General features: G+C 34.8%; 1 protein-coding gene across 1 annotated transcript in view; it reads left to right on the plus strand.

Annotated features, from left to right (window-relative positions):
• LOC148949268 (unc-112-related protein-like) overlaps positions 1 to 14,978 on the plus strand; it is a 73,336-nt gene extending 58,358 nt beyond the window's left edge. The window contains exons 9-12 of the mRNA XM_089093310.1: positions 1,810 to 2,047; positions 7,530 to 7,742; positions 9,153 to 9,386; positions 14,534 to 14,978. Coding sequence (XP_088949436.1) covers positions 1,810 to 2,047; positions 7,530 to 7,742; positions 9,153 to 9,386; positions 14,534 to 14,734 — 886 coding nt within the window. The 3' untranslated portion in view covers positions 14,735 to 14,978. The remainder of the gene's footprint in view (positions 1 to 1,809; positions 2,048 to 7,529; positions 7,743 to 9,152; positions 9,387 to 14,533) is intronic.
• The last annotated feature ends 1,711 nt before the right edge of the window (positions 14,979 to 16,689 follow it).

Genomic DNA, 16,689 nt, shown 5'->3' on the forward strand with positions numbered 1-16,689 from the left:
GTTCAGGAGATTTGGGAGGGGGTTTTTAAAGCTTTGAAAACTGTAATTATGGACTCAAGTTTCCTAGCTATTTGCGAGGGTTCATTTTAATGAATCGGGATGAGGCAATTTACGGCTTAAGCTCCGTTAATATGAAGGAATGTAATTAGATTAAATTTAGGAGTTTGTGGAGGCATTTTGGGTATCCATATAATTGGAAACTGTTTTGTCATTTCTTACGCACTCATTGTTAATCAACAATCGCAAGAACAGATTTCTTTATCAATAACTGGCGATCAACAGCAAATTTTGCGAAAACTCGATTTTTTATTATTGTTGGAAATAAATGATAATATCTTCAAAGTCAATTGAACATTGTTTGCATGAGTTCAGTTTTTCAATACTAAATTGTTTATTTGTTGTATGCTTACAAAAACTGTTGATTATATAGTTTAATAGCATTACGATTTCTTTAAGAAGTGACGTATTAAAAAATGAACTCTTAAAGAGAAAAAAGTGTGTCAGTAAATCAAAACGACAATTTTTACTGTATTTTCTTATTATAGTTTTAATAAAAGAAATTAAATACACTTTAATTATTCAGTATTAAGTTGGTTTTAGGAAGCATGTTTTCAAGATAAGAAATTGTCTCCAAGAAAAAAATTGCAAGAAAAAATAGCTGTCTCAAAGAGTTTGTTGCAATTCTCATATTGTCTAACCCCCCCGTGAACCTTAAGTATAGAAGGAGGAGGGGTAGAAATTAACCTTTAATCTCCCTTTATTTAGAATTGGCCTGAATAAGGGTGCTCTAGGGTGATAGTTCCCTCCTTGTTGCAGAAAAATGTTGGGTATTTACTTTAAAACGTCCTTGCTAATGCTAATTTGTCTAGTTCCTTAAGTAATGTGTTTAATTTTTTGTTTGCATAAAGTTTGTTTCCTCTAAAAAAATGCTAATAAAGTTTAGAAATAAGGTTTTTAGGGTTTTCCCGGACCGAAGGAATTTGCTCCACAGCAGGGGTTCTCAAAGTATGAAGAGTGACCCCCGGGAGATGGATAAAAAATTTAAAAAATGAGATTGTAGTATTGGTAGGACAGATAAAGATTTGTGAAATTTGCGTAATAATAATTGCGTAAGTGTGAACAATTTGGCATAATGATCGTAAGTAAGTTTTATTGCGCTAAAAGCCCTAGGGCCATGGCAATACACAACAAAAAAAGACTATTGACCTTTTAAATAATTGACATTACATAAACATAACATAAACGCTACAATACATTAACAAAGAAAAACAAGAATCATAAAAATGTACTTCTGTGCTTTATTGCCAACCTGGGAAATTGTCCTAAATTCTGAACACTTGCAAAACATTCATCTCTCATTACATTCATCACAAAAAGGCAGCAACAATCAACACGAGCTATTATTTATAAAAGGTGTGTTGTGTTAAGGATAAACCACACTTAAAGTTATTTTTATTACGATTGAAACTAAAATTATTTTTATGAGAGGGAGGGCATGTCGGGGTTTGACCAAAGTTGTGGGGGTCTGAACAGTTTAAGAACCTCTGCAGGTTTTGGGCGAGAACTTCACGACTCTTTCTTTTCTTTTGCTCCACAGATTCCCATGCATAAACATATTTGGTTGCATAAAAGTAAATTACATGAAGTCAAGGAGGGGCGACCCTCCCCCTATGGGTCCACTATAATTAATAATAGAATTAAAGTTTCTTTTATAACAGAAATTATCAGTCTAAAAATGATGATGGAAAAAAGATCTTGGAGTGTATTACATTACTAATATTCTAAATGTATGAACGCTTTTATTTTTAGACCAAGGCGATTTATTCTGAAAGGATTCAAGAGATACTGGTTTATTTGCAAGGATCTACAATTACTTTGTTATAAATCAGCTGATGATCGAAAGAGTGGCATCCCACCTCACCACAAGTTCAATCTCAAAGGCTGTGAAGTAACCCCAGACGTCAATCTTCAAGAGGACAAATTTGGGATTCGTCTTGAAATCCCCGAAGATGGTGGAATGACTGAACTATGCCTAAGATGTGACAAGGTGATCATTTTTTTTGTGACGTTTTTTTTTTAAAGATTTTATTTTCTTTATTTTATTTATTATTTACTATTTTTTAGAAATAACAATTTTTTAAAAATAGAAAGAAGCGATTTTTTTTAAATGAAACTTGTGATGTTAAACGATTCTTTAAAGGATTTGTGACATTTGATCAATCATACTCTGTCCATAAATAAGAAGCCAAATTTTGCCTTATCTACTTGTGGAAATCTATAAAAATCACGGTAAACAACGGGAAAGTTGGAGTTCTTTTTACTGGTCATATTTTTTTTCAATCAGAAGATCCATGTACCTTCTTTAAAAAGTTTGTCGTCCTTCCCTATAAGTGCGGATATTTGGGGGAGGGGCCATTCTGCTTCATCAAATTTATGTAGCATAAGACTGGCCAGAGCCATAATTAGTTTGTTGGAATAGCGGTAAACTCGATACGCCGAGTTTCATCCTTCTCCAAAAAATGACAGTTGTGCCTATATTTACCCTTGCTTCTGATTTGGCAGCACTAATCTATGCTGTTAATGATCTAAGAAGACAAATTTAAAGACCGTATGGCTATAAAGAATATATATATATAGTTTTCATTACAAAAAAAAAACAAAATAATAAAGTCTGAAAATTTTTCTTATTGAGAATTCATCGATTTAAAGAGAGAAAAAGTATCTAAGTAAACAACACAATCTTATAAGAGTACAATATAACCAATCCAAAAATTATATATTGAAGAAAAAACAAGACAAATTAACCGAAAAAAAAGCCCGCCTCTCTCTTTTGATTTTATTTAGCTTGCTCCCATCTTGTCACTCAAGGGTATGGCATATTGGTAGAAATGACTGCTTCATTGTTTATTTCTCTCTTTTCTGGTTGTTTTTTTTTTTTTGGCCTTTGGGATTTTTACTTTTCGTCAGGTTTTTTCTATATTCATTCAAGTGCTTCTTTATTTATAGCAAAAATAAGTAAGCTTAGTATTTTTGTGTCAAGTCTTTCCTTAAAAACTAACTGAAGATAATACTTCTCCCATAATGTACGCACTCTAGTTATTTATTTTTGATAAAAATTATCCTTTGCAATAAGAATTTACAAACATGACTATTTCTTTTTCTAAAACCTGCATGGACTGGCTCGCAAGTACAGTTAAAAACCAGTATTGGTGGAGCGTAAGCGAAAACCGGTTTGGAGAGAGCGCAAGCCTATATGATAAACAGTTTCAATTCAGCACTAGCCTAATTGAAATCTAGTTTCAGTTGAGCTAAAACCTAATTTAAACCCTGTTTTGATTGAGAGCAACCGAAAGCTGGTTTTGATGAATTGAAACTATACTCAAAACTGGTTTCAATGGAGCGGACGCCTAATTGAAAACCAGCTTCAATTAAGCGCAAGCATTATCGGAAACCAGTTTCAGTTGTCGGAAGTCTAATTTAAAACCAATTTTTATTGTGCAAGCCTAACTGGAAGCCGATTTTGATGAAGTGGAAGCATAATTCTGCTATCCGACACTTCAGATCACTTCCCTTTGCTTACAAATTTCAACATACAGCATAAATATCCAAAGCCTAATGCTTCGATTAAGCAAGGGTTCACTACCTGGAAACTGAATGACGAGAACTTGAAAATTCTTAATCAAAATCTAGAGAGCACATCCTGGGAAAGTGTTATGAATACAGATGATGTTAATTCAGGATTTGAGGAATTTCATAACATTTTCATGAGAATATATACGGATTGCCGTTGTGGAAAGTGTTCAAGGAAGACGGGACAGTAAAATAAACCCATAAGCCCTTGGATTAGTCATGGATTGCTCCAGTGTATTAACAGGAAATATAAACTGTGGATGGATTACACAAATGACCCATGCATTGCAACGCTGGAGAAATATGAAAAATATAAAAAATGTCTTCGATCAGTTTTACGTAAAGCTAAACGAGATTATTTTAGTGGGAAAATAGCTGAAAGTGGCAAAAATTCTCGGAAAATATGGAAGGTTGTTAACTCTATACTGCGTCCCTGCAACCCCCCACCTGAGCTTCCATCTAAATTATCTGTCCATGGGGAAACAGTGATAGGACCAGATAACGTTGCAAATGCATTGGGAACATTTTTTGCAGAAGTAGGCAGAAAAACAGCAGATTCTGTTGAAAATTCCGCGAAGAGTTTTAGAGGTTACCTTGGCCCAGCATGCACTAAGTCCACGACAATAGCACTTGTCTCTCCATATGAAATTCTGCTAATCATATTAAATCTAAGAGGCAATTTGGCTTCTGGGTTTGATTGAGTACATACCAAAGTATTAAAAGCAGTTGCCCCTTCAATCATAGAGCCCCTTACCTACCTCATAAGTTTTTCTCTGCACAAGGTCATTTTCCCAGAACTGCTAAAGAAAGCTAGAATAATTCCACAGCATAAAGGGGGTTGTCGTGTTAATCCAGCTAGTTACAGAACTATTTGTATTCTCTCAGTTTTTTAAACAGTTTTTGAAAAACCTGTGCAACAGCAGCTACTCCAGTTTCTAGAGAAGAAAGGGTTTCTTAATAATCGCCAGTTTGGGTTCAGACCAGAGCACTCCACGCAGGATGCACTAACGGCGTTAAGCTTATGGATAAACAAAGCTTTGGATTCTGGTCTACTACCTGCAGCGGTTCTGCTTGATATCAGGAAAGCATTTGATAGCATGTACCATTCAATTCTCCTCGGGAAGCTGGAACATATAGAAATAAAAGGCGAAGCCCTGGATTGGCTCAGATCATATCTGAGGGACTATAGGATTTATTTGTGAGAAGATCCTGGAAACGATGTGCGCGTTAACTGCGGCGTCCCCCAGGGCTCAATATTAGGACCATTACTTTTCCTGATCCATGTTAACGATCTGAGTCGAGTGCTGAACCCGACACGAACAAATCTTCGCTGCTGTAACTTGTGCCAGGATGAAAGATCCCTCCGGTCCGAAGGTGAAGATGATGAGCTCGTGGCCTTCGCCGATGACACCACGCTTGGTTGCTGTGAAACGGATAAGACAACGCTCATGTCTAAACTGAGGGAGGTTCTGGAGGGGACGTATCTCTGGATGGATGCTAACCGACTTGTTATTAATTTTGAGAAATCTTGCGTTCTTTTTTTTTCCCGGGTTGGAAGTGTCCATCCGGAGGTATGTGGTATCCGGACATCCAGAGGTGTGATTAGTCGGCCAGAAAAGCATTCTGCAAAATACCTAGGAATCCTCCTCGATAATAACCTATCATTCATGCATCATATTCAAGCAGTAGAGTTGAAGCTATCCCGGAATTTTGGAATAATAAAAAAACCGAACAGCGCTTTGCCGCAGAAAATGCTGGTCCTCCTGTACAATGCTCTTATAAAACCCCATTTACAGTATTGTGCAATGATTTGACAATCAAATTTTAAATCCCGCTTACGAAAACTAAATTCGAGTCATCAATGACGACTTATGCTAAGTGGAAAAAATGAAAGGTGTTTGTCATTAGGGTCCCTGCATCAATTATCATGCTCGACCTGAGTGTTCAAGTTTTTAGCTGGAGAGCTGCCATCTGCATTTAAAAGATTATTTCAACCTATTTCATACCAGCATAATTTGCATACCCAATCATCATCAAACCTGCAAATACCCCTCACCCCGACTCTGCGATCAGATTTCGCTCCTAACGTAGCTTGTGCAAAGATATGGAACCTGATCCCAGAAGAGCTGAGAGGTAGGAGCTCCCTCGCATCATTTAAGAAAGAGTAAAAAATCATTTAATAGCATTACAAATGAATAGTTAATAAAACGAAAAAAAAAATTAGAATTAAATTTAAGTAGTAAATTTAAATTACAAATGTATGATTTTTAAATATGACGGGGTGGTTTCCCCTGAGGGTAAGGAACGGGAAGGTAATAGTTTTAGTTATTTGGCAAATGAGAGGTATGGTTGTGTGTGACAATAGGAGCAGTGACCATTCAGCGTATTATGTTAAATTGTAATGATTTTGGTTCTCGGCGTCCAGGAATGGACTGAGTATTTTGATTATGTGTGATTTATTATTTTCATTTGTTAATAAACCCATTGAACATTGAAAAAACATTGAATTAAGACTGGTTTCAAGGGAGTGCGAGCCTATATGGAATGTGGTTTCGACGGAGCCCAAACCCTTTAGAGAAAGAACCTGCTGAAAAATATAATAGACAATCCGTGGGAATTGCTAAAGTTCTATGGGCAGTGCAAATGAAATAGGATTGTTTTAGATGGTTAAGCGGAAATTGACACTTAGGTGTATTCAGGATTTTGTTCGGGGGTGGGGGGTTGTTACAAAAAAGCTTTAAAGGCGCATCAAAAATTTAATTATGTACATTTTTGTCACATTCTACGAGTCGGGCAAAAATATGCTTTTAGGGGGGGGGGGCTCAAATCCTGACCCCACTCCCCCCCTCTGTATACGGCCTTGACCTTATATATCTTAAAAACAAAAAATTGATATTTAATTATTAATGAAAAAGGCTTCTGGATAAAGTTTATACAGTTCTTGGTTTTAGTGGCTTCCAAGTTTAAAAATAAGAAATATTGGTGAAAAATTAGGAAAACATGATCTAAAACCTATCACGCCAAGCAGCTTAAGAAGGTGTAGCCTTCTTTTGAAGGTTTAGATGTCTCTGGCAATCAAGAAATTGTCAAAGGTTGAATTATTTTTACGAAAGAAAAGCCTTGTCAAATTTTACAAATTAGTCTTGCTTATTTATTTTCGCGGGTCAACGTGCCAACACTGACGAAAATGTGATGCTGCCTTAAAAACTTGGGTGCAACGTGTTGCTAATTTCTTGAAAATAAGGATTAATTAGATATAAAAATGAAAGATTGCAGTGGAATATTTATATTTCTTGACTGAGGGCTTGTTACACAAATATAATTTGACATGTTCCTATGCACTAATTATTCCCTATCTTTTATGTAAGGGACCCAATTTGCTCATTAATATATTTGCTTAATATATAAAATTAATAATCATAAATTTTATAATGAGTTTAATTGTTGGAAACATAATGAATAATTCCAAAATTACTTCTAAATTTAGCCATAATAAATAGTTGTACAGATGTGTTCAAGTAGATTTGGTTATTTGAACATAGAATAGAGTTTAATTTTAGAATTTCTTTCTCAGCATTATTGCCGAACTTGAATTTCACGTCACAAATAGCACTAGTAGCCTACATATATATCGTACCGAAAAATTTTGTCATCACTGATGTTCACGTCAGGTGAATTTGACTTTCACGTCAAATGTAATATATTGTACAAAACACATAAATAAAATAAGTCAAAACGTGGTTTAAAAATAAATGAAAATTAAATTAATGACTAGTTTTCCTGGCTGTTATGCAATTCAACAAAACTCTTGCGATATTTTTCATGTTTTGCAGAAACATGAATATATGAAGTTGTTTAACTAGTTAAATATATCATTTGTTTGGTATTTTTTTTTTTAGGAAACTCAGTACGCAAACTGGGTCGCTGCTTGCCGCTTGGCATCCAAGGGGAAAACAATGGCTGACGCGTCATACGACTCCGAGGTCAAGAATATTTTAAATTTCTTATCCTTGCAAAAACCTGCTGCAGAGCCAGCATTTGAGCCCTCAAATTTAGACGTTGATGTTGAGGATTATCTACCGCACAAATACACAAGAAAGTACAAAGGAAAGGTAAGTCCGGTGCACATTTTAGTGAGTAGCTTTAGACTTTTTCGTCACGGTATATTGTGGATTCTTGATGGAACACTTAAAGAATGAATGAATAGCTGAAACTGATAATGTAGGCATATAACATAAGCTGTTTAAACTGGAGGCACTGGTTTCATTGGTGGTCAGCAGAAATTCTACCTTTTGTTTCAGTTTTTTTTCTCTCTATCATTTTCTCACTACTCTCTTTTTTCCCTGGAATACATCTTACAAGTTTTCTTTCTCCATATAGTTCGACTCCATCGTCCGCAAGAGGCGCTCAATCCATTTTATGGTTTTAAGCCGTTTCTATTTCCTATTTATTTACGGTTTATCGATGTTTAGTTTCATTTGTACCAGTAGCAACGGTCCGTAGACCGCTAAGAGTTGTGAGGCCTTTGTTACCAGAAATCTTCAGTTATCGAATTAAGCTGGGTGACGCTACACACTCTTAAGCGATAATATTTTACTTCTATTGTAGCCACTTTGACAAGTGCCAAAGATCCGCTTCTGCTGAGTTTCTTATTTTCGTTTCGGCTGAATACAGTATTAGGGTGTATGGAGTCATGCCATACAGAATCTGAAGCCAGATTCTTGTAAAATAGGAAGTCAAAGAAAAACTGAGAGACAAAATGAATTACTAATTACAATAATTAAAGATTAACTTAAATCTTGCATTTACTTCGTTGATATCTTTACCTTCTTCAGTATTTCTGAAAAAGCATCTTTGCAATTTCGTGTTAAAGGATATTATGTACGTTCCTCTGTTTTAGGCTTCAGAAGCCACTTTAGGCTTCAGATTCTGAAGGATTCATAAATAATGAGTGGTTTAACACTCAAAAATTTGAAGGTAGTTTCTAGTAAGCTGGCAGGTATGTGTGAAGGAATTTATTTTTGCGAGGGATTAATTTAATTTGTCGTAGGGGGAATTTATTTATGTAATAATTTAAAATTTATAAATTTGTAAAATTTATTTAGGAATTTGGCAAAACGCAAAAAAAAGTCAAACAATCTGAAAAATATAGGAAGTTGCAGGAGAGATTAGAAAATTACTAAGATTCCTGGGTAGGTCTGAAGTACCCCCCTAGTTGCATACGTAGCTGAATAACGTGTTTCCTGGAGTTTTACTCTTTCATTTGAACCTCTTTGGGATACTAACCTAAAGATAACTTTGCAAATGGCATTGGTTTGTCTTATTAGCTTTCTGTCTGATCACAGAACTTTTGTAATTGTTTAATAAGATTCTGGATTTTGTAATATCCTTCTTCTTTTCTTGAATAATATTTATGGCAATCCTTGGACTTGATAATCCAGTCTTTACCTCTGGGGATGACATGACCCCCATAGTCCCTGGGGAAGAAAAAATTTTGAAATCAGAGCTTTCTTTTTTTTCAGACAAATCGTATTTTAGAAGCTCAGGCAAACGTAAAAGAATTGGCATTAATCGAAGCCAAGTTAGGCTACATTCGTGCCTGGCAAAATTTACCATGGTATGGTGTCCACCTCTTCGTTGTACGATTTACCAATCAGAAAAAAGATGAGCTATTGGGAGTTACAAATAACAGAATTATGAGAATGGATTTAAATACTGGAGATCATATTAAAACTTGGAGGTTCAGCACTATGAAAGTAAGTCTATTAAATAGGTTGTGCGAACGTTATATACAAACTTTCATATTTTACCAATTTATAAAACGGTACTAAATCACTAATATTAGTATTATCATTTTCTGTATTTTAATTTTGATTGATGTGCGTTAAAGAAGAAGTTGACTGTTGAGTGTTGAGTTAATGGTAGCAGGGTACCTGATGTTTTCATGTTCGTTTTTTAAACCCCTTCTGTGGTAAAAGTAAATTTATTTTTTATTTTGATTCTTTTGATTTATTTGATTTTCCCTTCTCCATATCACACCCGGGCATTTGGAGGGTATGTGCTTGACTTTTTTGTTATTATTTTATATTAAATAAAATAAAATATATTGTTTCCTTACCATACCAGAAACATAAGTTTACATCAAATCTAAAAAGAATGTCAAAGAAGGGAAGAGGACGCGTCGACCAAATTTTCTAATTTTAGATGAATAATTGATTAGTGCCTGAGTCATCAGACCCCTTTAGTCCTTAGTTGTATAGATTATGAGCAAGCGTTTGATTTAGCTGACAGAAGAGCTTTGGCAAAGGTTTTATCCTTGTATGGCAGCTGAAAAAAGTAAAATTTAAAGCCGAACAAGGGATAGACATAGCACAAAGCTTTACATTTTAAGTTTTAGGACCTTAAAGATTTAAGGATTTAGAACAAGAATTGGAAAAAAATTTGGGCTGATTTTCAAAGAATTTCTAAGTATCAAGAACTTAAATGGGAAACAGCGAAAGAACGCTTGAGTCCGAAATTTGTCAGCTTATTTTGATTTAAAGTTATTATAACTACTTCAAGACAATTTTATTCTCTTATAAATTTTAATGTTCAGTGAAAAAGAAGTTGAGAGGGAAGAAAGTTGATTCCTTGCAGTGGCCTCACAGAAATACGTGTATAAATACATTTAATGTATTTATTAGTATCTAGGAGGGGATTTTTTTTTTCTCGCTAAAAATCCAAAAAGGCATTTTTCAGCCGAAAATCCCCCAAAAAAGTATTTTTCAAACTTTGGGGGGAGGGTCAAATCTCTCATATCCTGTCCCCACCCCCCAATTTAAACCCCTTAGTCCTTTTGTGATTTACGCCCAAATAAAGCTCCATATGCATACCCTTTTACTAAAAATTATTCAGTCGGAGGGGCTTGTTTGGATTTTTACCATCAGACGTGTGCATAGGATTTTGACCCAAGATGGGCGATCTCTTTGTATCACTGCAATCAGTGCCATCACTGCAACATAATGCAACATGAAACCAGATAAATACATTATATGTACGAGAACAATATAGCTGCGGTTAACGTAGAAAATTAGGTTAGTAGCTTTTCCTATTGAATCAGGAGTTAAGCATGGTTGCATTGTATCCCCTTTTATATGGATCATTTTGATGAACTTTGTCCTAAAGAACACTGCAAATGCTATAAGACTGCATGGAAGCAAACGGGAAAGTAAAACCCTCATAGACTTAGATTATGTTGATGATTTGAGTGTCCTAGAGGAAAATGTTAGAAAAACTAATCATTTTTTGAAGGTTTTGAGAGCTGAGGGTGCAAGAATAGGTTCGGAAATTAATATTCCAATGCTGCACCACTGACGACACTGCTACTACTGCCAGCACTGCTACTGCTTACAAATCATTATAATTCAAAGCAGAGGGAAAACTCATCATAACGGCGAGACTTTATCAGAACCATCATAGCTTATAATACTCTTATTTCTTGAATAAATTAGGATTAAAGACTTCACTTCACGCTTTTATGAGACTGATTAAGTTCAAAAGTTCTGAGATTTGAGTTAAAGATTAAATATCTAAATAGAAAACCTTTGAAACCGTTTGAAACCGAAAACCGTCTAATTCTTGAGTGCATTGTTGTGTGTAACATGTAAGGACAAGGTTTTTCATTTTGATGCATTTTGGGTGTTAGTAAGTACATTTGAGGAGGGAATTTTGGGTTTTAATAAGTAAATTTGAGGAGGGAATTTGAGATAACTAGGTAGATAATCATTAATTGGGTGGATTTTTCAGTAGTTGGAAACGTTTTTTTAAATATTTGAATTAAAACTTTCGAAATCAAATTAAATAAACGTTGAATTAAGAAGGGCTAATTTAACTAAGATTGAATTACAGTTTAAAGATTTAAATGGAAAATCTTGTCTAATTGTTGAATGTATTGCTGTGTAAGATAATGTAAAGACGTGATGTATTATCTAGATGAAGTTAGGGTATAAGTGAGTAAATTGAAGAAATTTAAGATAATTGAGAGACTTCTGAGAAAAAAGTATTTTGTGGGTTTTTAGCAATTTTTCGACGGAAGGGCATTCTGAAAAATGACTTGGTGGATGCAGAACTTGTATAACTATTCTTCTTGTTTTTGCTCGTGTTTTTCCGCGTCACCTGGTATCCGAAACTTAGATGTTACTGGGGAATTTGTTTAATAAAAAACAAAGTGGACAGATCTTACAAACACTATAATGGGTTATGCCACTACGAAGGAGTATCCAAGAAGGTGAACCAAATTCAAGAATGAAATAAATAAATTTCAAGGTGAAATAAATATCGTATCAAGCAATTTAATGTAGTTTTCAGCTGGATATTGGTAAAATATATGAATTTCAAGGCGAAATAAATTCCACGACAAGAAGTCTAACTTAGTTTACAGCTGGATAGTGGTGAAGTAAATTTCACCGTTAATTTTAAAGAAATTTCACCTCACTATCCAAGTGAGCTTCGGCTCACTTGAATAGTTGGTTGTAGAATGCTCATAAATTAAATGTAATTAGTTTTAGCTGATGAAATTTCAATGTTTATAATTTGGTAAAAATTTTAATTTGCTTGTTTGTGATGGTAGGTGGTACCAAGGCCACACTCAGGATTTTTTTTTTTCGGAGGGAGTTTTACTAAAAAAAAAAGACGCATAAAACGCATACAAAATTTGTTTATATCCATTTTTGTTACGTTTTAACGACTCAAACATTTTTTTCGCGGGGGGGGGGAGGTTCAGACCCCCTCTGGGTACGGCCTTGGGTGGTACCTTAAGGAAGCTATTTGGTATAGAAAATAAAGAGCGTTTAGGAGGTTGGATTAAAAAGAAGAAGAAAAACCTATCGCAGCCCAAAGGTGAGGGGAAACCTATCGTAACCCTGAGCCCTATTTCTATTTCCTGAATAGACTTTAGTTAGGGACCTAATTTTGCATAATGCCAGATAAATTGAGGCTAAAACAAACGAAAGAAAAACCGGTAAAAAATATGAAGTTATATCAAATTTTGTAGACTTCAGGGGGCGCGAATAGAATGACTAGAAAGGAATAATATTTTGTATTGATTCTAAACAGCAAATTCGGGTTTTGATGAACCCGGGTCCACTTTTAGCGAGCACATGGGGGCAATTGTATTCAAGAGTAGGATAGATTTCTTTTGTAGATGGTGGTCAAACCTCTTCCGTAAGAGAAGCCTTGTATAATTCACTTTAAAATGAATTACAACTATGTACAACAAAAACGACTTTATTTTTTATTTTATTTTTTTTTCATTGCTTTTTGTTTTAAATGTTCATCTCAAAAGTGGTTCTATTACAATAGAATGACCTGTATTCAAAGTAATTACTGGTAAACAAAGTAAAAAAAAAACCTTAATTACATGTACTGAGCGAGTTCTCGATATGTTATCATATATCTGAAAGATAAATATCGGTTTTGCGCTCTTTCTAAATGATGAGCTGAGTCACTCTAGCCAAGTGAATGGCACAGTAGACTTGCTATCCTGTGTCCTTCAGGATGCAGGCTCAAATATCAGTATTTCCAAAACCCTGGTCCTGGCTTGAGGTAGGTTTAGTGGTGTGACTGTAAGGTCAGCCATCTGGGGCGTGGAGGCAATGGACCTTTCGGGCCTGAGCCTCATGCCAATTGGGTCCGCCCCACAACAATATACAATTACAAATGGTGAGCTAATGAAGTGAGTTGAGTAGAGTTGTTACTGTGAATGTCCGAAATCTGGTTAATGTCAACATTCATCGGTGATGTCCGAAATTGTTTTTTCTCTTCTTGGATTCTATAGCTTTGCTAATAGGCTTTTCAGTCTTATGCAAGCTTTGACGGTAAAAGTTATGTTAGGTTTAGTTAAATTAGGTTATAAATCTCAGAAATGGGTCAAAAACCCACCTAACCAAACCTGCCACCATTAAACCTTGCATAAAACTGAAAAGCCTGACTGGCAACGCTGACTAAATCCAAGGAGAAAAAAAAAGGTATTTGGACATTCACCGGTGAATTTCGACCTTCACCACTTTCGGACATTCACGGAAACATAACAAATATTTTTAGTAACAAGGGTATGCTGAAAGGGTATGCAAGGGTATGCTCCCTCAAGTGTCCCTCTTTCAAGAGCAGGACAAATTTCTTAATGGCCTGTAATAATTGAAGAAGTGACATGCGGAATGAAAAAGGAAGATGAAGAAAATAGCAGGTAGACTAAAAATAATACTGTTGCCAGTAAACGAATAATCTTGATATTGACCAGCTAAACATGAGGTTGGCGACACTTCCCAAAGAGTATGCATGTCGTCAGTGCTGAAAGTTCCTGACTCCACACCTTTTCTAAGGGTAAATATAAGATCAGTGAATGTTCTTTGTCTTATGAAACAGTACTGGTTGTGGTGATTTTGTGTGCCATTTGGAATCACTACTGATGCAGCTAGTGATCTTAGACGAGTGGCTTATTTCAAACTAGCAAATGAAAAAATACTTTGGTTCTAAAACTTAATTTATTGAACTTGGGATTGATTTTAGAATAGGATATTTTAATCCGTCTTGTCCCGTAATTTATTGTGGGGATCTTGCACATTATTCTAGGACCTAGGTCAAAACATACAAATCTCATAACATTTTAGGGGGAAAAGGGGAAGAGTGCTTTGAACCAATGTTTGGGATTGGGATTCCTCTTGAAACCCATCCAAAGAGAGTAGGGAAAACCTTAAAAAACTAAAGCCAAAAATTCCACTTCCTTTACGTCTTCACATTTTGATTTACACTTACCCCCAAAAATTAAAAATTCGTGCCTAAAAATATGCCTTGTCAATTTTTTTTTTTTATCTCTCTTTCCCTGAAAATCTTTGAAAATTGCTAATAAATTTATATTTTATTACAGGCGTGGAATGTTAACTGGGAGATCAAGCACATGATGGTTCAGTTTGAAGAAGGTAATGCTATATTCTCTGTCACATCAGCTGACTGTAAAGTAGTCCATGAGTTTATTGGTGGTTACATATTTCTATCAATGAGGTCAAAAGAGGCAAACCAATCCTTAAATGAAGACATGTTTCACAAACTTACCGGAGGACAGGATTAAGTGTTTTTGTGACAAATTATGACAAGTCACAAATTGTGACAGTGTCTAACTGCCATATGATTAACAGAGAAAAGCAGTGATATTGATCGTAACGATTCAAAAAAGTCAAAAGTCCAAAAAATTAAGGACACGTATTTTAAAGCTGCGAACGTAAATTTAAACTAAATGGTAACCGTTTTCTACAAATCTTTCAAAAAAAAAACTTCTAAGAATTCTAGCCCACTCCCGCTATAATTTAAAATCCCAGATCGGTCGGGATTGGGGATCCTCCGAGAAACTTGGTGTGTCCGGAACTTAATCATAATTAATGAACCTTGGTTTTCCGTCATTTCCTTCAGTCAAAAATAGTAGATAACAGCAAATCTATCCCCTGAAATGCTTATAACACAAAATGGGCTACACTTTAGTTCGTCTTGCACTAATAGTAATACATATTGCGCATAATTTTTGTTATGCGATGCCATGAAACTGAAATAATTTATCATCATTAATGGTAACTGAGTTCTGGAAATAATCCTTTTAATTATTTCTTCCTTGAGGTAGATTAATCCGTAACCCTTTTTCCCTCAAAGGATTTATAATTCTTGCGTCTTTTTATTTTAAGCTCTTTGTGTTTTGTGACATTATTTAACTGCCATGGGATTAACAGAAGATTTGGTGATATTGATCCTAACGATGCATTTTGAATAGTGATTATTAATGACTTTAATAGCTTTTGATGGAGTTTGTAGTTTTATTTCTGCGGTCAAATAATCAAATCTTTGCTTTTAATATGTTGTATAATTTAGTTTTGTTGTTTGTGTCGTCCACATTTTAGGCCAAATTTGAAAGGCTGTATAAATTAGAACTATAGAACATAGAATTTTAGCTACATATCTTTAGAACTCTTTTTGAGCATCTAGTTTAAATTTTGTATCCATATATTCGTAAATCTGTGGTACGAAGGGACCGAGCTTTGCTCAGTGAAAAGAAAGATATTTTTTAAATCTTGTAAAACAACTTTAAGTGTTAAGCAAGACGGCTAATTAATTAAGCAATCGGTGCATTTAAATTTGATTGACCCAGTCCCTTATCAACAAAGCAAGATTTCACAAAAAAAACCTTGTTTTTATAATGGCATCCGATTACAGTTAGCATTTGTCTAAAAATTCCAGACACCTTCTCATCAATGTCATCTAATCCCAGTATTTGTGTTCAAGGGTCTCTAATTTCAGTCAGCAGACGTTTTATGAAAAATATTAAGGGGACTGGGACTCAAAGTCGTCACCTGTCTACATCTTTTTTTTTTTTACCAGAAGATGGTAGTATGCTAGTTTCATAAAAAGACATATACGATTATCACTGCGGAAGATAGATAACTGATGTTTCATTGGTGTATTATTTCTTTTTTGGGGGATACTGAAAAAAATTAACTTTACATGGAAAATTGCATAGATCTATTGCCTGAAAAGGTGCTAGATCATCTCTTAAAGAAACCTCGTGGAATTATAGGGATAATTTTGTTACCATTCATGTTACCATTTTTGTTACCTTAGGTTCCATTCTTGTGGTAACTGCTTATTTTGTCAGGTAATTAGACGATCTAGAAAAAAACTGCATATGAAATTATGGTTTATTTTTGGGTTGGTTAATGTAAAACTACGTACGTTTAGTGACCAAGCTTAATACTATACCTTTCTAACTTCGTAAAGTCGGCCGTGGATAGCAGCAGCAGATTTGTATGATTTTTGCAGATTTTTATCTCATAAAAAATAAATACGAAAATAATCTTGGTTCTCAGTTGCTGCTAAAAACTAACAGTATAATTAAGAAGTTAATTTAAAAAGTTTGCAAAAAATTAAGTTTTTCCGCATTTTTGATTTAGTAAATAAAAAGAAAAATAGAGTTATATACGTCCGTGTTATAACCCCTTACTACACTGTTTCTGGTTAACTTAACAAGTGATGTTACCACTT

This window comes from Artemia sp. Qi Xiang Cuo, chromosome 8, assembly GCF_049724085.1.
Source record: "Artemia sp. Qi Xiang Cuo chromosome 8, ASM4972408v1, whole genome shotgun sequence".
Classification (NCBI taxonomy): domain Eukaryota; kingdom Metazoa; phylum Arthropoda; class Branchiopoda; order Anostraca; family Artemiidae; genus Artemia; species Artemia sp. Qi Xiang Cuo.